Source organism: Perognathus longimembris, chromosome 3 (genome assembly GCF_023159225.1).
Source record: "Perognathus longimembris pacificus isolate PPM17 chromosome 3, ASM2315922v1, whole genome shotgun sequence".
Lineage (NCBI taxonomy): Eukaryota > Metazoa > Chordata > Mammalia > Rodentia > Heteromyidae > Perognathus > Perognathus longimembris.
In genome coordinates this window covers 95,643,119-95,660,185 of record NC_063163.1, presented here as the reverse complement: position 1 = coordinate 95,660,185, position 17,067 = coordinate 95,643,119, and the positions used below count along the sequence as shown (strand labels likewise).

Below are 17,067 nucleotides of genomic sequence, written 5' to 3'. Positions count from 1 at the left end.
AGGCCTGTCAGGAAACTCCACAAGACTCTTACCTCCAATTAACCAGCAAAAAGCCAGAAATGTGGGGATGGAAGGGAAAAACTAGGAGCGGAGAGGGGTGACATTGTCCAAAAAGAAATGTAGTCATAGTTGGGAGCTGGTGGCTCACATGTGTAATCCTAGCTACTCAGGACTGAGGATTGCAGTTCAAAGCCAGCCTGGGCAAGAATGTCTGTGAGACTCTTATTTCCAAGTAACTATTAGAAATCCAGAAGTGATGCTGTGTCTTAAAGTGGTAGAGCACTAGCCTTGAGTGAAAGAGCTCAGGGTCAGTGCCCAGGCCTTGAGTTCAACCCCACAACCAACAACAACAACAAAAAAAAAAAAAAAGAAAGAAAGAAAGAAAGAAACAAAGAAAGAAAGAAAGAAAGGAAGGAAGGAAGAAAGAAGGAAAGAAATGAATGTACTCATTAGTGATGTACTCATTACCTGGCTTATGTAACTGTAACCCCTCTGCACATAACCTTTATAATAACAATAAAAAATTAAAAACAAAGCCTGAAGTGGAGTTAGGGCTCAAGTTGGTAGAGTCCCAGTCTTGAGAGAGAGGGAAAAAAAAGCTAAAGGCTAGTGCCCAGGCCCTGTGCTCAAGAACACACAAAACAAGCAGTCATAGAAGGCGGGTGGGTTGAGGCCAGAATGGCAGGAAGGAGTAGGGAGGGGGCGGGGAGGATGGAATGTGTACCGGGAAAGGCTAGAATCCAAGTCTCACAAGGGTGGGGCCCTTGTGGGGGCTGAGGACAAAGCAGGAGGTTGGGGGGGGGGGCATTTGCAAGAGGCCTCCCACAGCCAGATGCCACAGCCAGCCAGGACACACAAATATGCAGCTGAAAGAGAAGCCACGGTCCTCAGCTCTGTCACTCATCAGCTGGAGCGCGGCCGGTCCATGTGCACCCAAGGACTGCACAATCAGACCGAAGATCCTCCTCCGCTGTTGATCACCAGGTGCCCCAACTCCAGAGCCCCTGGAATGTGAAAGAACACAATCTGGAGGCCCTCCTCGCCTGTGCAAAGCCCTGACATCAATCCCCTGCTCCTCAAGAAATACCTGTGCATCTCAGAAGTGGTGAGCTAGGGTGATGGACCCCATCCCTTCCCTGATGGAATCTGCACTGCGCGCTAGGTCCAGGGCTGGACATGAGCACAGGAAAGACAACTGGGGCCGCTGAAAGGGGAGATTAACTGTGATCGTGCGTGTGACTGCAATCTGATAAAGGATGCACACAATGTCATCTCGTCTTAAAATTAAGAGGATAATTTAATGACTGCTATTAGGACCTAAACAGATCCCTGCCATGGGCTGCTTTGAGATGAATACCTTTGGTTACATGTCCTGCTCGCAGAGCTGGCAGCATGACATGGGGAGGCACAGACTGAAGGCCGCATCTCTCAGCCCATCTGGTTTGAAGTAATACAACAAGCAGGAAAAGGGGATTGGATCAAAGGCACGATTTGTGGGTTTTCTCTCTCTCTCTTTTTTTTTTTTTACATTTTCTTTTGCCTGTACTAGGATTTCAGCTCAGAGCTTGGATGCTGTCCCTTAGTTTTGTCATTCAAAGCTAGTGCTCTATCACTTGAGCCATAGCTCCACTTGCAAGTTTTGGGTGGCTAATTGAAGACTAAGAGTCTCACAGATTTTTCCTGCCTAGGTTGGGTTTGAACCACCTCAGATCTCAGCCTCCTGAGTAGCTAGGATGACCAAGTCGGAGCCACCCACGCACAGCTCATTTGTAGGTTTTGAGATATAGAAAAGGTATGAAGTATCACCCAAAGAGGTCTACCTGAGTTTTCCAGGGCTGGAGGCAGCCTGGGCCTGTGAGTCATGCCTTACTGGTTCACATCTGGGCCAAAGACAGGATGCAAGACTGGCTTGAAGGATGGAGGATGAGCAGATGGCATAGCTAGTGCCCTACAGATCTCACTGGAGTCCACACAGAGACGGAGAGGAATATGGAATATGAGTGGCCCAGCTGGATGCTGGTGGTTCATACCTATGATCCTAGCTACTCTGAGGCTGGGATCTGAGGATCACAGTTTGAAGCCAGCCCAGGCAGGAAAGTCTATGAGACTGTTATCTCCAATTAACTACCAAAAAAGCAGGTAGTGGAGCTGGAGCTGTGGCTCAAGTAGTAGAGCATAACATCTCAGAGACAGCACTCAGGCCCTGAATTCAAGCCAGCCCCAGGCCCAGCGCCCATGTCCATACCCCCCCCCCCACACACACACCAAAAAAGGTCCAGTGCCCACGGCTCCCATGCCTCTCCCCTACTCACTGAGAGTTTCCCATGCAGCATCATAGTGTAAAAGGGAAACTAAGGCAGGAAGCCTCCATATACGGGCCATTCCACGCTGACTGTTGGCACCGTGGCGTCAACCCTTATCACCTAGAAGAGGCAACCTAGCCATCACTCTCCACTCACCAAGGTGAGGCTCTGTTCACTCTGCTGCTCAGCCCTGGGCGGCTATGTCCACGAGGAATTCTCCAGTGGGAGGGTTGCTTTGATCTGCAGCACACCTGGGGCTCATCCTCAACTATCTGTCATCAAGGGGATCCCACACACTCTGGGATTTCCCCTGCTGGAGAGCACTTCCCAGGGAGCCCTCTGAGCAGACAGGGTCTTCTCAGTGTGGCTAGGGTCGCCTCTTCCCTTCAAAGCTCGAAGCATCCTGTTTTTTTTTTCTTAAAAAAAAAAACAAAACAAAAATTCAGGACACTCTTGCCTCTGCACCCCAAACGTTTCCCTGGGGAGTCTCTATCACCAGCTCCCGGAGCCAAAAGAGCTCTCAGTTTTTCTTAGACAAAAGAAAAGAAGAATGGGATGCAGAGAGGATCATGGTTAACAGCTAAAGGACAATACTGAGGCCCTGAGTTCAAGCCCCAGGAGGTGCACAAAACAACAGAATCTATAGTCTCTGAGGAGCCTGTGCATCTGAGCTTTTATTCTCCCAAGTCCTGATACCTAGAGACAAGTTAGGGGAGCAGAGAATACAGCCTCTGAACCACTGTGGACTCCGGAGGAAGATTCTGGAGACCAATAGCTGGGGTGTGATTGAGTAAAGAGACAGCAGAAGGCAGAGAAGTACTCGTGGAAGGGCAAATTGCTCAGAGGAATCTGAAGCAAGAGCAAAAAGCAGTCAGTCTTAGTCCCTTTGTGCTTCTGTAACAAATAGCTTGCAAGCCATGGCAACTCCCTCAGTTCTGGAGGCTGGCTGGAGTCCAAGATAAGCGCGACGCAGGATTGTGGGGCTGAGGGCTCTCTTCCAGGATGCAGAGGGTCACATTCTCTGTCTTCACATGGTAAAAGGGGTCAGAGGGCTTTTCTGGGGCCTCTATGGTGGTATCAGGGTTTTAACTCAGGGCCTAGCCTTTGCTCAGCTGGCATTCTACCTTTTGAGCCATGCCTCCAGTCTGGCTTTTTGTTGGTTACTTTGGAAATGGAGTCTCATATGCTCCTCTGCCCAAGTTGGCTTCAAAACACAATCCAATGCTGATGGCTCATGCCTGTAATCCTAGCTACTCAGGAGTCTGAGATCTAAAGATCAAGGTTTGAAGCCAGCCCAGGTGGAAAAGTTGATAATATTTTTTTTTTATCTCCAACTAACCAACAAAAGCTGGAAGAGGAGGTTTAACTTATGGAAGAGTGCTAGCTTTGAGCATACAAGCCAAGCAGCAGTAGTTGCACAGTCCTAAATTCAAGTCCTAGTACTAGCATAGAACAAACAAAATGAAAACCCCACACCCAATCCTCTGGAACTCAGCTTCTTCAATGGTAGAATTACAGATATGAACCACCTGTGCCCGTCTTCTGAGGCTGTGTGTGTGTGTGTGTGTGTGTGTGTGCGCGCGCGTGTTTTGGTCCTTGGGCTTGAACTCAGGGCCTGGACACTGTCCCTGAGCTTTTGTGCTCAAGGTTAGTGCTTTACCACTTGAGCTATAACTCTACTTCCAGCTTTTTGGTAATGATTTGGAGATAAGAGTCTCACAGACTTTCCTCCTGGACTAGCTTTGAACCACAATCCTCCAATCTCAGCCTAATCCTAGCTGCTCCTAAGGACTGCACTCCATAACCAAATCATCTCTCAAAGGTACCACTTCCTTTGTTCATCTGATCATATAAAATAATATTTATTGACATGAACTCTAGGAAATGGAAGCAAGCAGTTTCTTTCTTTGTTGCTGATTTTGTTTTCTGTCTTCTTTGTTGATTTATCTGTCTTTGGAAGTGTAAAAGGGGGCACAGAAATGAAAGGACAAAGGGTGAACAAATGCAGCAGTGGTACTCACTGAACATTATGTTGAAAATGAATTCTACAACTTGTGGTTGGGGATGAGAGGGAAAAATTGGGAGACAACAAGGGAAGGGGTGTCCAAAAAGAAATTTACTCTTTACCTGACTTATATAACTGTAACCTCTCTGTACATCATCTTTATGATAACAATTTTTAAAAAGGCGTCACTTCCTAGTGCTATCATCTTGGGGTGACTATTCCAATTGTTACATTTGGAAGTGACACATACATTGACATCAGCAATCACAGGAAGAAAACTGCTAGAAAGCCATTTCCTAGGGCCATGCAGGGCTGTCCAGAGGTAGCTGCCCACGGATGCCAGCTCCATGCGAGCAGCAGCCAGGGCAGGAGCTGGGACATGCTCAGTAGGCTCTTGTTTAAGAAATTAATGGAGGAGCCTGTGCCCATAGCTCAGGATGGAGATTCAAAGCCAGCCTAGGCAGGAAAGCCTGTGAGACTCATAGCCAAATAATCACCCAAAAAAGCCAGAAGTGGAGCTGTGGCTCACATGGTAGAGTGCCAGCCTTGAGTGAAAAAGCTAAAAGACAGTGCTCAGGGCTTGAATTAAAGTCCCCCCTCACTCCCCCCCTATCAATCAGCAGGAGGGAGGGAGGGAGGGGGAAGAAAGCAAGCAGGGAGGGGATGGATGTGAGCTTGTCTTCTGAAGCTGCAGGCCAAGGGGATCCTACTGTGTCTTCTCATTTAGAAAAAGTTTTCAGACCTACCAGGGGTGAGGGTAGGGGTGGGGGTAGGGTGGTGCAAGGGAAGAAAGCTCTGCCTTTGGGAGCTATTATCCCAGTCTAGGGCAGGCAAGTTCTCTGCCAGGATGGTGACCTTCAGTAATTAGCTATCTAGTACTTGGAATCAAGCTGGGGAGGGACCAGACTTTAGAGGCCCAGTTGAACAGCAACTCCATCTTGACTGGCCATCTCCAAGTGCTCAGGGACAGCCCCATAAGACCTGTATGCTGCATACCCTAAGTCTCTACTCTTCATGCTATGTTCTGCCCCTACGCATAAACACTGGGCACTGTTATTTGTCCAAGGGACAGGTTACAGCTTCAGCTTTGAACAAAACTAAAGCAGAGGTCTCTCTAATGACAGCTCTTACCCGCTGATGTCCCCAGGGAAACTCGGCCGGCCAGCCCGTTGAAAGAGTGTCGAATGGCTGCATTCCACTGGGGAGAGGGGGGAGGCCTGATACTGCCCAGCGCCCTCTGCAGGACAAACTCTAGCCTGTCCATCCTTACAGGCCTGGTGTTGCTAGCCTCCCACACAAGCCATGGTCATAGGCAAACACAAGCCATCCTCACAGGCAAAGGGAGATCTAAAGTTGAGGGCAGGGCAGAAGCCAGGATCAAGAATGGATCTTACAGTGTGTCCAAGGAGCTTGTTGGCCACTTGGGCAGATGCAACCAAGTGCTAGGTGCCCCTAGAGGCTTTAGGTGGGCCTAGTTATTATCCCTTCCTCTCCTAGACCAGCTTCATAAAAAGTTCCTGCCTTCCAATTAGTAAACCCTCAGTAACTTCATAGCAAGAGAGAAAATACAATCAGGATGGGTTTGGTCCAGGGCCGACATCTGGAAATGCCTGGCTCTTTCCCATAGAGAGGTGGCACTCAGGATGCCACTTCCACATAGGAAGTGATGAGCCAGGTGGCCTAGCAAGCAGGACTGCCGCAAACACGCTGGGACAGAGTCCGGACAGAACCTGGCCACGTGCATTTCCCGTTCATCATGTCCAAGTTGGCCTTGACGTTGACTGGTGGTCAGCTTTTCCTGCTTGGACTCAGGAAGGGAGGGATCAAAGGGCTCCTCAGGCCCATCCCTGGTGTTGAGTGCCTGGGGAGAGGTCCCTCAGCCACCTGGCTTGGGAAAAATACTTCACAGGCGGGTTTTGAGATGACTCATGGCTACTGTCATTGTGCACCCCCCTGTCCAGGTCACTCTGTGGGGGCACTCACAGCGAACAAAGTCAACAAACAAGGGAAAACAGAGGCCTGGGTTGGGGGCAGGCCAGGGGAACACTACAGTTGCCTGCTTTTGTCTTTCCACAATCCCATCCGGGTCAAAGGTTTCTTCCCTCCCAGGCTGTTATGATGATTATTCACAGTTTGCATAATAAAGCATCCGTCTGGCCAAGAAGGCCAAGTTCCAGAATGCAGACACCTGCAGGTGTGCAGAATGTAAAAGGTGGGACTGGTAACTGCCAATCCTGGGGAGGTGGGACAGGAGGGGGAAGTGACTAGCAGGAGAGAACCCAGAGGTGTGGGGAGGAGGTGGGGCGGGCACTGCCAGGGACCCCGTTCCCCCCCCCTCCCCGGGTCTGGGCGGCTTAGGGGGGACTTGGGCGGGACTAGAGACGACGACGTTCCCGAGTCTTGTACGACTCCCTCTCTCCGAGATTCCCGGTTCTCATCTAAGGTGGGCGCAAATGAAAGGACGCACAGGCAGCTTGGAAAAGAGGCGAAACCGTTTATCCATCCAGTCGGCGCCGGCGCGGCATCTCCAGCATCTACACGCTATCTACACGTATCTACACCGCGTGCGGGCGGGGCTCGGTCGGGTCGTCTACGCGGCGATGCCGGCCGGGCCGGAGGCGACGCGCTCTCGGGGAGAACAATAAATACTAGCATTTCCTTCCGCCTCGGATCGGGCGCTTTGGCACTGGCGGGTGGGCCCCGTGGGTCCTCGGGGCTGGGGAGGAACCCGCGGGAACTATGGGGCCTGGGGGCACCGGAGACTTGCCGTAGTCCTGGGGGCTGGTGGGACCCCGATGGCTTCGAGGCTGGGGAAGGGGGGGACCCGCGGTGGCCCCCGGGGTGGGGAGCAGGAGTCTTCGGAAGGCCCTTGGGGCCGGGTGGACGGGGCCCCGCCGGCCCTCGGGGCTGCGCGGGGCGCCTGGGGCCCGGGCGGCGAGCGCGGCGGCGGCGGCGCGCGTTATCTGGGGCAGTAGTCGTAGGAGCCGGGCGGCGCGGCCCCGGCCGACGAGTACATGTTGGCGGCGGCGGCCGCGGCGGCGGCAGCGGCGGCGGCGGCGGCCGCAGCCGGGCTCACGGCCGGGTGGTGATGGTGTGGGTGCGCGTGCGCGTGCGGGTGGTAGCCGTGGCCCCGCAGGCCCGGCAGCGGGTAGGGCGCCGGCCGGCTCTTGGCCCCGAGGTAGTGGTCGTAGGCGGCGGCCGGGTACTTGTAGGGGTGATGATGCAGGGGCTCCGAGGCTCCGGGCGCCTCCAGGCGCAGCTCCGGGTGCGGGGGGCTGGGCCGGCCTCCCGAGGCGCCGGGCAGCGGAACGAGCCCGCCGGCGCCGCCGGCCCCGGGCAGCGCGGGGCTCAGCACTCGCGCCAGCAGCTGCGGCGGGTGCGCGGGGTCGCCCAGCATGGCCGGCCCTCCCGCATCGCGCTCGAATTCTCGCCGAGCGTCGGCCGCGTCTGCGGGGGAGAGCCGGTGCGTGAGCGCGGTGCACCCGCACCGCCGAGATCCCTGGAAGAAGGCTCTGGCTGGGTCCCCCGCCCCTCCTCGGCGAGCCTGCTGAGCCCCTGCACCGCCGGCGCCCCGAGCCCTCCCCGGAGACCCGCGCCCCTCCGCCGGCGGCAGCGGCGGGCGGGGCGCACAGGCGGGGTGCAGCCGTCGGGCGGGCGAGTGCGCGCTTGCCCGCCGCCACGGCCGTTGTGCAACCGGCGCGAAGGCCGCGAGCGCCCCGGGGGTGCAAGGCGAGGCCGGGCGCGGCCGTCGGCCCAGGGCGGAGCACGCGCGCGCGCGGGGCTCCGGGCCCCGGATCCCACGACCCGGGATCCTACCTTTCTCCGCGCCGTTGGGCTGCGTGGGAGAGGCCACGGGGTTCCGCGAGCGCGCAAAGGCACTCATGAGCGGCAGCGCGCCTGGACGGTGGTTCCGGGGCCTGCGGGAGGGAGGACAGATCAGGACGACGTCCCCAGTAGGCTCCCGGGCGGGCGCTCGCGCGCTCTCTCCAAAGGTCACTCACCAGTCCTCGGGATCGCAGTCCCGGAAGCCTTTGGCGAAGGGATTGCTGGCAATCTTGAGCTGCGTGATCTGCGGGGGAACGAGCGTGAGAAAGAAGCTGGAACCCTGCAGCCCGCGGCCACCCGACCTGGCGGCGGCCAACCAAGGAGTATTAGGAGACACCCGGCCAGGGCGCGCCTCTCTGCGCTGCCAAGAGAGGAACCGGCCCCATCTGTCCCCGGCCCCACGGGCACTGTTTCCTTCTTTCAGTAGGGGGGTTGGGGAGCCTTCTCTCACTAGAGGACCCTCTCTCTGCCACCCCAAATAAATGGGGTAAGGACCTCGTGCCCCTGACTGGGGTGGGAATGTAGTCACTTCCGCCCCCCACAGCTCAGTGGGGGAAACTGAGCGGTGCCCTTGGAATCTGGGTAAACCTCAGATCAGGCCCCAGATGGGAAGTTTCCGGAATGGTTTGGAAAACAAACTTTCAGGCTACAGTGACAGTCCCCGCACAGAGGTCAAACTGATAGGAGACTGGAGCAGCCCGCTCAGAGGGAGGGGGGGAGCTTAAGGTCTGGGTAAGGAGGGAGGGGGGAGAGAGTGGGGAGAGGAGGGGGAGGGGAGGGCAATCGGATTGTGCCCCACCAGGATCCACAGCCTGCCATCCACGCGGTGGGGTACCATAAATGTTGCCCATTTCCCAAAACGTTGAATGTGACCGACCCTCCTCAGGGCCTCCTGGCAAGCTCTCACCCGGTGGTTCTGATAGGCAGTGACAGCGGTGAATCGAGTTTCTTCAAACACAAAGGTTTTGAAGTTCTCTTCGGCATATTTCTCGCTATCTTTCCGAGGGTCCACGTAGACGACATGGAAACGGGGCTGGTATCGGTGCATGGAGTTGAGGATAATCTGGAAGACAGGGTGGGGGTCGGCTCCAGTAGCCAGGCTGGGTGGCAGACCCCAGGTGGAGCAGGGGCACCGGCAGAGGAATAGAGGAGGCAATGGATTTCCCCGAATGCTTTGGGCAAAACCCCTCATTACTGAAACTAGTCCAGGCTATGTGACCCATTTGGGGTCTCCAGGGGAAAAAAAAAAAAGTCCCAAGTGGCAAACCATCAATGTAGATTCTCTTAGGTCCTCAACAATTGTCACCGGACCTTCAAGGGGAAAAGGTCAGCCCAGCCAGAAGGCAGGCACACTGGCTTCAATTCCGCAAGCCTCTTTCCAGCCCCACACACAGCCCTCCATCTTTTCGAATTAAAACGTCTCCAACATAAGCTCAGGAGTGGTGGTGGGGGACCTAAGGGCCTCTCCCAGGCCCACCCCCAGACTGCAAGTCCCTTCCTGGAGGTCTGTCCCACCGCCAGTCCAGCTCTGCTTCTGTCTCTGGCTGGTGGGGACTCCAGAGGGCTTGCACGAGGGACATCCCTGCAGCTGAGAGGGGGTCGCTCACGTGGCCATTGTCGTCCAGCAAGTTGTTGGTCAGCTTGAGCTTGTCGAAGGACACGATTTGCTTCATCCACTGTGCACCCTTGGCTGGTGAGTCAGGGTGGTAGTGCACACGGCCAGGAGTGGCAGGGTCTGCCTTGCCTGCCACCAGCCAAGAGGAGCTGTGAAACGCGTACCTACAGAGTGGGGGTAGGGTTATGCTGCGCAGAAGTAAACTAAGAGGGCACTGCCTAATGTGTCCAGTGAACCCCAAAAGTGTCTCTGAATGAGGAGTTTCCTAACCAGGGAAATCAAACCCTCCAAAAATATCACATGGGCTGAAAGCTTTTAATAAGATGATTGTGGAAAACAGAAAATTCACATCAGTTCCAAACACAAAACAAACTGGGAACCAAGCTCTACTGTAACACCAAAAGAGGGGACCTTGCTCCCCTCTGCTCCTCATTTCGCTGCACACGGGTCTGCCCACCTCAGTGCAACATGGCTGACCAGATGGAGTCAGGCAGTGGGCAGTGCACGTTCACTTTATTAATTGCTGTTAATTGTCCTAGCAGCCAAGGCCCGCCCTGCGTAATCTCTCCTGGCCACCCCACCTTTCCGGCCAAGCTGTGGGACTAAGGGTTCCCTGGAGATGGGGGAAGGGGACTAGGCTTGCCTCTTGGGAGAGGGAGACAGGAGGAAACCACGGGCTGTGTGTTTGGCCCACCTCCTTCAGGCCACTCTGCCTCCCCTCCACCCCAACCTTAAGGGTCCGAGCTGCCCTGGGCCTAAAGCTGTGACTTCCCGAGGCAGGCTTTGGAGAAGGGATGCTGTGAGTTCTGGGGCTCACTGGGGAGAGGGGAGGGTGCAGGTCGAGAACAGAGGGGCAAATCAGCAAAGGCACCTGAGAGCTTCATGCTATAGATGACACTTGGAGTCAGTCACCTGCAGATCTATGGCTTCCTAGAGTGCCTTCCCAGGTCCCAAGTACTCATAACCCAAGTGGTGGAAAGGGTCTGCTCACCGGTAGCGCTTGTCATCCACGGGCACGAAGTCCATGAGCAGCATGTAGTCGGCCATGGGATCCATGCCGAACAGCTTCACTTGGAACGTGGGGAACATTCGCCTGAGGGTATTGGGACCTCAGGTCACCTCGGTGGAGGAGGGCAGGGCTGCCATGCCTTGACTTCCTCAGGGGACTGGCAGCCCTTCACTAGTGGACCCTCTGGTCTCCCTTGGGGCTGTCTGCAGTGTTCGGTCCATCTCTTTGGTCTCCATTCTATCTCAGCTTCTCTAATCCAAGTGAGGGACTTACCCAACCACGGGCAAGTGAGCGACAGGCCAGGCAGGCCTCAGATCCTCTTTGAAAACACAGTACCAAGGCCTTGGAGCCCCAACCTTCTTCTGCCACCTTTGCCTACATATACACAGCTTTTCCCTGTGTGTGGCTTCCTTAGCTTCCCGAACCTAGCTTTGGAAGCAGTGCTCCTAAAACACAGGTTCTCCTAACATCAGCTTCTCCTCCTGCAACAGAGCCTCCCTAGCTTGAGCTAAGCAGCTCCCGGCTCCAACAAAGCGAAACTGAGTACCGATAAACTCACAAGAGTCTCCCGTGCCCCTTCAGTGGGGTTTGCGGCTGTTCCCCGCTCCCTCCCGCAAGGCTAACACCTCAGATCTCCGGTTCTCAGGCCTGGCCCAAAGCTGGAGTCTCCCCCATCTTCCGCAGGACACAGGCAAATTCCTGCTTCCCTCAGGACGCATAACCCCAGACGCAGTTTCCCAGGAAGGAGTTGGCTTATATCAAATCTCTTCTGGACCCCAACTCCATAACCCATGGGGGATCTAGAAAGGACATTCTGTCAATAGGCTAGCCCCTCACTGGCAGTGCTGCAGAAGCAGCCCCTGGGCCTGCGGAACAACACAAGCCTTGCCCCCCCCCTTTCCTTCTGTCCCCCCTCACACGCAACTTGCTGAAGACAGTAGACAAAGCACACACTAGGACTCTGACAGACGTCCTGCCACCCCGACCCAGCCTCTTCAGGCTACAGAGTATTGCCGAATATCGGCTCCTAGGGTACCGCTGGCTGCAAACAGGACCCTGGCTGGGCCCAGGCGATCCTGAGCTGTTAAGGGGGTCGGTGTACCCTTGAACAGCAAAAGGAGCCTGGAGAAATCCACACAGCACGATCCCAGGACTGGCCACAAGTTCCCCCAGGAAGACTGCACAGCAGGGAAACAGAAACCACCAGAAGGTTTTGCAAACAGGCTCTGAGATAGATCCCTTGGCTGTGTGGACACCAAGCTGGTGTGTACATTAGACACAGCCCAGCACCCGCCTTTGTCTTCTGGTCAAATCGGGAGCATCTGCAAAACTTGTTCCCCTTCTCTCTTAGCCCTTAAAACAAATATAGGCCATTGGAAGGCAGACGCCCAGCTTGTGCAGAGCTGGGCCCACAACCACCTGAGGAAACAGGGTAGAGAGATTTCCACCGAATTGAACGCACTCTTTTTTTGGGGGTGTGTGTGGGGGGGTCTTCATTCTCTCTTAAAAACCATCCACACAAATTGCTTGCTTTCTACTCTTTATCTTGCCATCATACATAGACTCAACTCAGGAACCCAAACTGGAGTTTCCTTTGAGGAAGGACCCTCTGGGAACCATCTGGGCCGCCAGGCCCCTGGGTGGAGGATCCCACTCCCCCAGACGCTGCTTCCCCCCTCGCACCGTCCTGGGGGGCTGCGAGTGTCCAGACCTCCTTCCGCCTCCTGCGCCATGCCCTCCCGCCTGGCGCTCCCGGCGGGCGGCTGTCGCCGGAGCCGGGACCGCAGCGAGCGAAGAAGGCGGCCAGGCCCAGAGGGGCCCGCAGGTGTCTGGGCCGCGCCCCCCACCCGGCTTCTCGGCCCCCCTCGAGCGCGTCGGTCCTCGGCGCGCAGCCGGAGCGTGGCAGCACGTGGGGAGGGTCGCGGCGCGCGGGGAGGGGCGCCCTGACCTGCCGGCCTTGGTGACGATCATCTCGGTGCCCAGCTGATTGAACTCGTCCCACAGCGCCTTCATCTCCAGCTGCACGCTCACGCTGGCCACCTTCGCGTTCTTCTTCACCGGCGCCTTGGCGGCGGCCGCGCAGCTGACCCCGGGGCCCTCGGGCTCGGCGGCGGAGCTGGTGGCGGCCCCCGCGGCCGGCGCGAACGGATAGGCGTGCGGCGGCGGGCCCGGAGCGCCAGGGGTGGTGGCGGCGGCGGCGCACGGATCGTAGCGTGGCGGCTGGGGCTCGCGCGGGCCGTACGGGTCGGCGCCCGGCGACGCGGCGCCCGGGAAGCCCCCCGCGGCCCCCAGGCTGCTCAGGCTGCTGGCCGTGAAGGCTGCAACGTCGCAGAAGTGCGAAAGCTGCGTGAGCCACGGACTGGACACGGCGGAGATCATGACCCGAGGGCCCCCGCCGCCGCCGCCGCCGCCGCCCCCGCCGCCGCCGCCGAGGTGAGCGCTGTCCCGCGCCGCGGGCCGAGTGGCGGGCGCAGCGCTGCACGCGCCCCGGGCCGCGCCGCCCCACACCGCGGGCCGGCCCCGAGGAGGCGCCCCGCCCCGCCCCGCCCCGCGCCCCCCCTCCCGCGCCGAGACAATGGCTTCGCTCCCCTCCCCCGCCCCTCGCCCCTCCCCCTCCTCTCCCCCCCTTCCCGGCCCCCAGCCCGCCCGCCGCGGCTCGCTGGGCCCGGGCCCCCCGACCGCCCGGACCGGCTCCCCGGAGCGGCGGGCCCATCCGCGGCCCCTGCTCTGCCGCCCTCCCGCGTTGGAGTTCTCCTTTCTCTGTCCCAGATTTTCTTTTCCCAATTTATTTCTTTACCTTTGTCTTCCCCGTTTAAAAAATGTTCTTCCTACCCATCTTTCCCTTTCCCAGTATCTCTGGCTTCTCCTAATTTGTTTTACTTCCCAACTTTTTCTTTTTTTGAATGTCCTTCTCCTGTCTTTCCACTTTATTTTCTTTACTCTTTGTCTTTTCCATCTACTCTTCCCTCCCATTTCTATACGTCCTGTTACTCATGTTTTCCTTTCTTTAAAATAATAAAACCTGGAGTCTTTCTCTTGTTCTTTATTTTTAATGAGCTTATTGTCTGTGTTCACATGTTTTCTTCATTTTCTCTCTTCTTTTTCGTTGTTGTCTTTATTTCTTTTCCTGTCTTTTTCTCTCTTACGTTCTGATAGTGCTTTCTCTGCATTTCTCGATTTCTTTTCCTCTTGGCTGCCTTCATCGTTTCTGTTGTTTTGTTTTTGTTTTTTCCTTTTTCTGTGTTCCCTGACTCCCTTGTAATCAGTCTCTTTACCTTCCCAGCTTCGCCTCGCCTCTCCAAGCTTACAGTCCCCCTTCTCCCGCTTCCAAACCCCTCCTACAGGCCTACATCTAGCCTAGCTGCGTGCCAGTCTGAGGCCGGGGCCCTAGGCTACTGAGTGCATAGACTGGGTGGGGGGAGATGCCCACCCTTCCTCTTGGCGCCAGAGTCCCATCCTTAAGGCTAGAGCCCACTCCTCCAGGAGCACCCTCTACTTTAGGAGCAAGACCTCAAGGGACCCGAGCGAGGCAGGGGGCTGGCGGGCGGCCGCTGCAGACACGGCCAAGAGGCTCACCTTCCATGTCCCTGGTGACTGTGCTGAAGTGCATCCCGGCTGGGGATCCCGGTTGTCGGCGAAGTTTCGCCGGATCGGTGGGCCCCGGGCCCCGGTGGGCGGTGCCCTCCGAGGCCTCGGCTGCAACGAGAGAGGCGATGCTGAACGCGCTGGCCCGGGGAGACAGCGGGCTCCGCGCGTCCATAGGCGCCCAGCGGCCTGGCCGGCGCCGCCTCCGACTGCGTGCGCCCAGCCGCACCGCGCCCAGCCCAGCCCGGGGGCGGGAGCCTATAGTGCCACTCACAGCCGCCGGCCCCAGGCCCAAGGGATTATGGCGTCATGGGCCCCCCATTTGGAGCCAATATCGGTCCAGGAGTCCTGAACGGGTGGAGCGCCCTGGGAGCTCAGGGCTCTCTTGCTTTCCAAGCTCGTTGCCCCTCGCCTCTGGTCTCAGAGCCCTCGGTGACCAACGCCCCTTGGACATCCCGCTGCCCCAGCGGAGATCGAACGTCTCTCTGTTCTGCGAAGCCACCATCAGCTTTTACTGCCCCAGAGGTCAGGCCGCCCTGTGGAGAGCACCCATCCCCAGCGGAAGGTGGCAGAACACTGATGAAGCACACAGGGCTCCGAGACCAGCTCTGCGCCTGCCCTTAGTCCCTATTGCCTCCTTCTCCTCCCCGGCTGCCCCTGCACCTGGGTGAGAGAGCTCCCGCGCTGGCCACGGACAAATGCCCCTGGGCTTCGGAGTCCTCCGTTCCTCGGAGCTTCGGGACAGGCCCTAGCCCAGTAAATAATCTCACAGACCCCCTTAGGACACTTGGCTGTCCTGGCTGGAGACCCGAGGTGGGGGGGGGGGGGACGCCGCCCAGGCCGCCGAAGCCTGGGAGCCCCAGCGTCACGCGCACCCGCGCGTACTGCCTGCCTTTGGCCAGGACGCTTTTACATCCGGAGGGTGGGCAGTGCCCGCTCCTCCGACCTCCCTGCGCACCGGGAGGGCCGGGGGCGGGGCCTGGCCGGCCGAGGGAGCTGAGGACACGTCGGAGAAATTCAGGCCGCATGGTCATGGTCGGGTGCTGCCCCTTGCCACCTTTCAGCCAGCCTGACCCGGAGAAGGCCCTGCTACTGAGGTTCAGGACCAGGTCCTCAGCCTCTTGCCACTAGGCTCAGGCATACATCTCCATGCCAATTCTTGATTTGATCTGTGCCTTGTCTCCTATCTCTGGATCCTCCTCTGGCCAGTTCAGTGCATCCATGGCCTTTCTGTCCAGGGTGTCTCCAGTTAGGTATGAAGCCTGCAGCCTCCCAGCTTCCCAGAATCCTCCCTGATATTGTTCTCAGGCCTTGGTTGCCAAGTTTCCCAGGCCTTTCTGCCTATGACCTTGCAGGTTCATGCTCTGCTTGTTTGGGATGGGAGTGGGAGGCAGGCAGCCTCTCCCTGGGCTTTTACAATCCTAGGCCTTATATCCTGGACTGTACAGAATACTAGCTGGGAGCTGGGAAGACCCTGAAAACGGAGTCTAAGGACGCTAGTGTGAAGGGACTGGTTCTGGACGTGAGGTCCAGGAAGGAGCATGTGGCCAAGAGTGTAGTGGGTATTGGGTCAGAACACAGATGGTGCTGGGTGTTGGGTGTGGTGTGTAACTGTGCCTAGGCAAGGAGGCCCCTGACTTGCCCCCAACCCGCAGCTGGATTCCTGTGGACCCTGTCAGGAAAGGGCAACTGTCACCATTCCTTGGTCGTGGAGAGAAACTATTTGGGGTGATCTATGTCATTCAGTGACTGTCACCGAAGGGGCTCAAGGGCCAATGTAAAGGAGTGAGGAGTGCAGAGGGGACCAGCTGGGCTCCAGGGCCCTTGTCCCTCTTCCCTGAGCAGGGCCAGCCCATTGCCTCAAGGACTCCGGGAAGCCCACCCCTGATGGAATGGAGATGAGGCTTCTGGCAGGTGACAAGGGCACGCGTGGGGCAGGTCACAGTAGTGATGCCTAGCACCAGAGGGCTGTGCCCAGAAAGGCCATGAACAGTGCAGGCTGTGGGTAGGTGGGAACATGGAAATCAGAGCTACTGTGGGTGCTCAGATATATTTTTCATATCTGGGGTGCATAGTACCCAAATACAAAGGTGTCTGAGGTCCTGCCTGTACACACCTGAAGGTGGGAGCCAGATTTGAGGCTGTACACAAGGCCAACCGCGAGAAGCAAGAAGTGAAAGTGAAAAAACCCCCAGGCATCCTGAAGATACCAGGTCTGTCCCTGAGGGTGCTTTCCCAAGGTCCCCAAAGCTCCCGACCCAAATAGTTGGGGTGCATTGCTTTCAGCCCCCATTAACCCCTTCACGCCGCCTTGAAGGGAATTAAAAGAGCTGGGTAGACAAATGGCACCACAGCAGAGCCTCAGGCAGAGTGGTGGAAAGCCTAGCGGCCTGCGGAGCCCTGGGGGACCGTGAGGGACCCCACGCTGCCCCTCTGGCGGCGGCCAATCCTGGACACCCGCTGCCGATACTCACCCGTTGGGTCGCGAAACCCCTAACCCCGCAAAGTTCGACGCTGGAACCCTTTCGAAGTCATTGGCTACAGGGACCCAAAGGGTTCTCGAAGTCCTGGAAGCGCGAGGCGGCGGGAGCGAGCCTCCAGCCCCGCCGTCTTCACCGCCCCTTGGGCAGGGCTCCGGGGACTTTTCTTCTCTGTCTTCTGAATCAAAGCCTCGCTGGGCTCGGCAGCCTCCCTACTACTCACCCGAGCTCCTCGCTGCCCCATA

General features: G+C 57.2%; 1 protein-coding gene across 2 annotated transcripts; it reads right to left on the bottom strand.

Moving 5' to 3' along the window:
- Window positions 1–6,807: 6,807 nt before the first annotated feature.
- Window positions 6,808–16,857, bottom strand: Tbx1 (T-box transcription factor 1). 2 transcript variants are annotated; one of them, XM_048340943.1, is made up of 9 exons: window positions 16,817–16,857; window positions 14,334–14,453; window positions 12,706–13,075; window positions 10,740–10,841; window positions 9,741–9,912; window positions 9,041–9,196; window positions 8,310–8,377; window positions 8,125–8,225; window positions 6,808–7,755 (listed from the first exon to the last, which is right to left on the bottom strand). In XM_048340943.1, the coding sequence occupies exons 2-9, from the start codon at window positions 14,365–14,367 to the stop codon at window positions 7,268–7,270; spliced, it is 1,491 nt and encodes a 496-aa protein (XP_048196900.1). In that variant the 5' UTR covers window positions 14,368–14,453; window positions 16,817–16,857; the 3' UTR covers window positions 6,808–7,267. The 2 variants fall into 2 exon arrangements, with proteins under 2 accessions (XP_048196900.1, XP_048196899.1); XM_048340942.1 differs by lacking the exons at window positions 14,334–14,453; window positions 16,817–16,857 and having other exon boundaries at window positions 12,706–13,136.
- Window positions 16,858–17,067: the final 210 nt, after the last annotated feature.